General features: G+C 40.8%; 1 protein-coding gene across 2 annotated transcripts in view; it reads left to right on the forward strand.

Annotated features, from left to right (window-relative positions):
- The window catches only part of LOC113830559 (5-hydroxytryptamine receptor), a 590,145-nt gene that overhangs the window by 470,712 nt on the left and 111,933 nt on the right, over positions 1 to 7,500 (forward strand). For both annotated transcript variants that reach the window (XM_070120626.1, XM_070120625.1), the window contains exon 4: positions 6,301 to 6,960. In XM_070120626.1, coding sequence (XP_069976727.1) covers positions 6,301 to 6,960 — 660 coding nt within the window. The remainder of the gene's footprint in view (positions 1 to 6,300; positions 6,961 to 7,500) is intronic.

Consider the following 7,500-nt stretch of genomic DNA (forward strand, 5'->3'; position numbering starts at 1 on the left):
CACCACCATCACCATCACCATCACAATCATCATCATCATCATCGTCATTATCATTATCATTATCATCATCACCATCACAATCATCATCATCATCATCATCGTCATCATCATTATCATCATCATCATCATCATCATCATCATCATCATCATCATCATTGTTGTTGTTGTTGTCAGTACTATTATGATCATTATTGCTGTTGTTGTTGTTATTATTATCATTATTGTCATTTTTATTATTTATATTTTTAGTATCTGTAATAATATTGTTATTATTATTATAAATATTATTATCAGTATTACGAATACTATTATTATTGTTATAATTATTATAGTTATCATTACTGTATTATTATTTATTGTTCATTTATTATTATTATTATTATTATTATTATTATTATTATTATTACCATTACTAATACCATTGCAATTTCACGGTTTCCCTCCATGATTCTTAAGATCACACGCGACATCAGGAATTCTTTCCCTAAGTAAGACATATTTTCCTCCCTTAGAATAATACACGAGGGATTAATTGCCTCTGATCAGCTGGTCCCTTGGCCAGGATCGAACCGCTTATCAATCACAAAACGTCGGGAACATAAAATCCAAAAGAGAGGGAGAGAGAGAGAGAGAGAGAGAGAGTGAGAGTGAGAGTGAGAGTGAGAGTGAGAGTGAGAGTGAGAGTGAGAGTGAGAGTGAGTAAGAGGAGAGAGAGAATAAGAGGAGAGAGAGTGAGTAAGAGGAGAGAGAGAGTGAGTAAGAGGAGAGAGAGAGTGAGTAAGAGGAGAGATATAGGAAGAGAGAGAGAGAGAGATAGGAAGAGAGAGAGAGAGAGGGAGGGAGAGGGAGAGGGAGGGAGGGAGGGAGAGAGAGAAAATAGCGGACGAAGATGTTATCCGATGAAGGAAGAAACGTGCTAGCCAGCTAATTATAAAGGCTTAAAAGTTAGTCTTCATTATGGTGGTCATTACAGCAAAAATGGTAATGAAATTTTTGATAATGATAATGATTGTTGTAATGATAATGATAAAGATGATGATAATGCTGGTAATAATAATGATAATAACAATGATTTTGATAATTATCATCATTAGTCTTTTTGATATCATTATCATTATCATTATTACTAGTGTTCCTATTATTATTGCTGATATCATTATCACTAATGTTATCACTATTATCATTATTTTTATTTTTGTTATTGTTGTTTTGTTATTGCTGTTGTTGGTCATTTTATTTGTTATTGTTAATATGATTATCATTATCAACATCATTAACATCATCATTAGATATTTGTTATTAACACAGAGTGGATAAAGTTATCATAATTGTTTATTCATTAATTAGTTAATTGGTAATAAGGTAGATGATTACGGGAAAAAATAATTGACAAATTGTGCCTAAAATTTTATAGTAGTAAAAGTATTGCAATGTGAATTATCGCCGTTATCATTATCAACACTCACAACATTTATTAAAATTTACCGTACCTCTAGTGTCTTAAAACTTTGTTACGATAATTGTTTGTTATGAAAATGTCGGCTGATATCGTTTCAACTGTTGTTTCAAACGTTAATGAACGTCTGTCTTTATTCCATCTCATTTCGTGTAACTTTTTTTTATATATTGTTGATGCGTGTATAAGTACTGTTATTAATTGACAAGCAATTCACCAGCATATTTGCCTCTTTATTGTCATTATTAAGCTTTTTGATGCAATTGACTTCACAAACATAAACACATTCATAAAGATATGTTTATTGTAATAGATATGGATACTTTTACATTAACAAGATCATGAGAATATACAGATATATAAGTAGGTAGCACATATATATATATGTATATATATATATATATATATATATATATATATATATATATATATATATATATATATATATATATATATGAAAATAAATGTGTACATTAATTATATTCACAAACAGATTCATCCATATATAGATAATTAAGTAGTTATTATATGAAAAATTAACGAAACGAGAGCAGCGCCACTTTAAGCATATTCAACTCTTTTTTTATATATATATTTTTCATTTGTCAATCAGCTTTATCACGAGAGGATCGCATCGCACAACTCTGCACATGCGTAGAGTGATTTATGCGTGATTCAATTACTTTTTAGTTGATTTATTCGATCATAACTCGTACTCTGTCAATAAAAGGACGATATTGATGACAACTATGATGCAAGGATGGTTGGGTCAGTGACGCTTTCAATTAAGGACACACGGGGATGGTAAAGATATGAAGCTAATTCAGTTTTTTTGCAATGCGTATAATTAACCATTATGGATGTAAACACACACACACACACACATACACACACACACACACACACACACACACACACACACACACACACACACACACACACACACACACACACACACACACACACACACACACACACACACACACACACACACACACACACACACACACACACACACACACACACGCACACATATACATATTGTTTGTTTGCTTCTTAATGTATTTATCTAATTTACATGTATGTATGTATGTATGTCTACAAGCGTGCAAACTTACATGTATGTGAGCGTATGGGTAAACATAAGGAGACAAATATTCACACAAGGGACACTTCCCTGTCATCTTGGGAACATATTTCCACGAAGATGAATTCTCAACTCTTCCTCATGCATATTATATTCTCCTTTTATTTGTCAGATGTTTATTATGTTCCCCCTTTCTTTGTCAGTCACCATTAAGACCAGTAGCCCCAGGCTCTCAGTACGTGTGTAGAACAAGTTATAGCTGTTGCTGCCTAAAGTTAACAGCAAGACTAATTCTCAGACGTGAAGCATTTACATCTGTGCCGTTCCTACTTGAGAAGCACCGAGGGAGATTCCCAAGGTGTAAGGAGAGCTGTCATAATTGGCTATTAAACAGCAGAAATGGGATATTGTTGGAACTTTGTCTTGAATAACACCTTGTTACATTCCCTGCTTGGTTCATTTTTTTTTTTTTTACTCTCGAAGGTCTGGGAGAACGTGGGTTTTGTGATGTTGATAAAGTTTATGGTTTAAGGTGAAGAAAAGTTGTAGGAAAATGTTTATATGTTGCAATGTCTCTTATCGGACCGGGAATTTCGTTGGGAAGTGTTGCTAATAAGATCGAAAGAGATGACATGAGAATATGAGACATGATTTTTTGAATATGAAAAGGACGACGTGATTACGAAGATGCTCGCACTGCCGACAAGGTAAACGTTTGCTAACACTTCTCAAGATGGCGCAAAAGGAGAAAGAAGTCAATGCTCACTGAATTGCTGTTTTCCTAGAAGACGGCGCGTCACTCTCATGTTTGTTTGCTGTGTGTGCGTGTGTTTGTGTATGCATGCGTGTGTTTGCGTAGGTATGCGTATGTTTGTATGTGTATGTTTGTGTGTGCATGTGTATGTTGTGTGTGTATGCGTGTGTTTGGTTGATTGTTTTTGTATATTTGTGTGCGGTGTTTGTTTATTCATATTTGTTTGTGTGTGTGTGAGTGTGTGAGTGTGTGTGTGTGTGTCTGTCTGTCTGTGTGAGTATGCGTACAGGCCTGTTTGTGTGTCTGACAAGAGAAACGTTTACTGAAAACCTTCTCAGAAGAGGTACACACACACACACACACACACACACACACACACACACACACACACACACACACACACACACACACACACACACACACATACACACACAGAGAGAAAGAGAGAAAGAGAGAAAGAGAGAAAGAGAGAAAGAGAGAGAGAGAGAGAGAGAGAAAGAGAGAAAGAGAGAAAGAGAGAAAGAGAGAGAGAGAGAGAGAGAGAGAGAGAGAGAGAGAGAGAGAGAGAGAGAGAGAGAGAGAGAGAGAGAGAGAGAGAGAGAGAGAGAGAGAGAATGAGAGAATGAGAGAATGAGAGAATGAGAGAAAGAGAATGAGAGAAAGAGAGAAAGAGAGAAAGAGAGAAAGAGAGAAAGAGAGAAAGAGAGAGAGAGAGAAAGAGAGAAAGAGAGAAAGAGAGAAAGAGAGAAAGAGAGAAAGAGAGAAAGAGAGAAAGAGAGAAAGAGAGAGAGAGAGAGAGAGAGGCCTTGGTACAGTTCCTTTATCCCTTGGTAGGTGTGCGTAAGGATGTGTGTTTATATACGTGGGAAAATGTTTTCCTTGTTTAGTAAGAAGTTGAGTTGTTAAGAATATCGTTCATTTTGGTTGATGGATCTTCATCTTCAATCTCTTTTTATCATCGGCATCTCCCTCCTCGTCCTCATCACCACCACCACTAGCGTTTTCACTACCATCATCATCATTATCATTATCATTATCATTATCACCACCACCACCACCACCGCCCCACCTCACCCCACCCCACCCCACCCCACCCCACCCCACCCCATCCCACCACCACCACCCCACCCCACCCCACCCCACCCCATCCCACCCCATCCCACCATCATCATCATCACCACCACCACCACCACCACCACCACCACCACCACCACCACCACCACCACCACCAGCCTCATTATCCTCATCCACCCCCATCCTTATCATCCTCATAATCCCAAGTACTCCCACATAACCACCACACAACCACCACCCCCACCCCATCCCCCACCCCACCCCCACACCCTCATCATCCTCATAATCCCAAGTACTCCCGCTACCGCCTCATCTCCCTCAGCCCCGTCAGCTTTAACCCCATACGTGTCTGTGTTGCAATGAGCATGCACGGCCACCTTTGACCCGAGCACAATGACAAGGGCATTGCAAGACCTCCTCCTCTGCAGGCCCTCGTTTCTACCCGGGCAATCGAGTCACGGCAGCATCAACAGGGACCCAAATGCAATTTATATCGGCTCTGGCACTGGGTAGGCTCGGCGGGCTTACATTTGCAATATTGCAATAAGTTGGGGCGTGTTTTTTTATTGTTCCTTATCCCCCCCCCCTGTTATTTCTTGGCTTGTTTGCTTGTTTTTTTTTTTTTTTTTTTTTTTTTCGTTGGGGTTGGTTGTTGTGATGAAGGGGTTTTAAATGGAGGAGATGTAAGCAGAATTCCGAGGATGTCAAGTGGGAATATTCTGGTGTAACAACTAATCATAATGAACAGGATCATTAAATCATCACCATAATACACACACACACACACACACATACACACACACATAAATATGCATATACATACATATATATGCATGTATGTATATATATATATATATATATATATATATATATATATATATATATATATATATATATATATATATACACACATACATACATATATATACATGATAAAAAACTGCAGTATTTGACAGAGAATCGAGTTCCTTTTTCATATTTGTTTCCATCTAGAGTATACTGATGTTAGACTTATATCAAATAATAACTTTTATATCTTAAAACGTTACTTTTGTATTTTTAAACACACACACACACGCACACATACACACAAACACACACACACACACACACACACACAAACACACACACACACACAAACAAACACACATACACATGTACAGGAAATATATAATTTTCAGTTTTATTGCCACTTTCTCCTTCCAGACGGCTGAGAGTTGTCCTCGAGGAATTCTCTAAAAGTTTCTTTTATCACAGAAATTCTTCACCTCTTATAGGAGAGGGGAAATATAAGCCTGAAAGTCCTTTTTTTCCCCTTTATACATCATCAAAAAGAAAGATTTCTGTGATGTCGGACACTGTAAAAAAAAAAAAAAAAAAAAAAAATCCGTGTATAGGTGTAAAGGCATTCGACAACTCAATCGCGATCTTTTCGTAACCATGAGAATTGGATTTGATGTTTCTCCGAGTGACACGAAACGCCACAACGAAGTCGAATTCTTGCAGGGGTCGAATTTCTGTTAGCTTGGAATTGGCGGTCCGGGGATTTCACTCTGTGTGCCGCTCCGTTTGTGTGGCCGCGTTACTGGGCACTTTGGCCTGGTCTGTCTGCCGGTCTCCCCTCTCTCTCTCTTTATTTTTATTTTTCGCTTTCTTTCTTTCTCTCTGTCTCTGTCTGTCTCTCTCTCTCTTTCATTTTATCTTTCTTTCTGTGTGTGTGTGTCTTTCTCTCTCTCTCTCTCTTTCATTTTTTCTTTCTTTATTTCTCTCTCTGTCTCTGCCTGTCTCTCTCTCTCTCTCCAATCGTTTGTCTTTTTACCTTATTCATTTTCCATCCACCCTCCTCCACCGTTCGTATATATATATACACCAATGCTTCCACTTAGAAAACGTGACTCTGACGTGACCATTTTTCGTCTCTGCTTTCAGAAAACACGACAAGCGATGACTGGAATTACACTCTGCCCAATCTGCTGGAGTACCTGGACGGGCTGCTGGAGGGCGGAGGGCAGCCCCACAGCAACCCCATCCTCCCGAACCCCAATAAGGATGCGGAGGCGCCGGCCACGACCCTCTGGGGGGCCCTCACCTCCTCCTCGACGCCGCCGACGACCACGACCACCACGCCCGCGCCCATCAACAAGCCCATGTTCGTTATGAACTTCACTCTGCGGACCACGGTGGACACGCTCCTGCAGACGCGCGTCAACCTGTCCAAGGCCCTGGACCCCCTGACGTCTCCCGCGGGGGCCGGGGGCAGCGTCCTGGGCCTCGACGTCGACCCCTCGGACGTCGGCCTCGGCATAGGCATGGGGGTGGCCACTCTGTCCTCCGCCTCGTCCACGTCCTCCGCGTCCTCATCCTCCTCGCCCTCGTCCTCGTCCTCCGCCAGCACCCCCGACCTCCTCCTCGCCGGGAACGAGTCCCTGGTCACCCTCGACGACTCCTTCTGGCTCGCCGGCGGGAACGACTCGGCCAACCAGAGCCACTTCTTCGGCAACGAGACCTCGGACGGCCTCATCGTGGACACCGTCGGCATGGTCATCACCTCGGTCATCCTCGGAATCATGATCCTCACGACGGTCATCGGTGAGTCGCCTTGTCGCTTTTGCCTTTGGATGGCGCTGCCGATTGTGTATTGCTTGTCGTGTGTGTGTGTGCATGTGTTTGTTTGTTCATGTGTGTGTGTGGTTATGTGTGTGTGTGTGTGTGGTTGTGTGTTTGTTTGTTCATGTGGTTGTGTGTGTGCATGTGTTTGTTTGTGCTTGAGTCTGTGTGTGTGGTTGTTTGTGTGTGTGTATGTGTGTGCATATATGTTTGTGTTTGTATCTGTATGTGTGTGTCTCCGAATCTGTGTGCGCGTACCCATCCGCCGATATCTAATCCACATAACCGGCGACGAGCGAAAAGGTCGTCGTCGCGTCTCGTTCAACCAATCTATATATCTGCTTATCTATACTACTTCCACCTGTGTGTCTCGCTCCCATTATCCTTGCTCGCAGAATCCAAATAATCAGCCGCGCAATATGTAAAATCCCATTAGCTCGATGGCGCGTCAAAGCCATCGCGCTAATGAAATGCTCTCCGCGGCCATTTTCAATTCCAGAGATAACACACTTGCCTCATTCA

The sequence above is a fragment of the Penaeus vannamei genome, chromosome 4 (genome assembly GCF_042767895.1).
Source record: "Penaeus vannamei isolate JL-2024 chromosome 4, ASM4276789v1, whole genome shotgun sequence".
NCBI classification, from domain to species: Eukaryota; Metazoa; Arthropoda; class Malacostraca; order Decapoda; family Penaeidae; genus Penaeus; species Penaeus vannamei.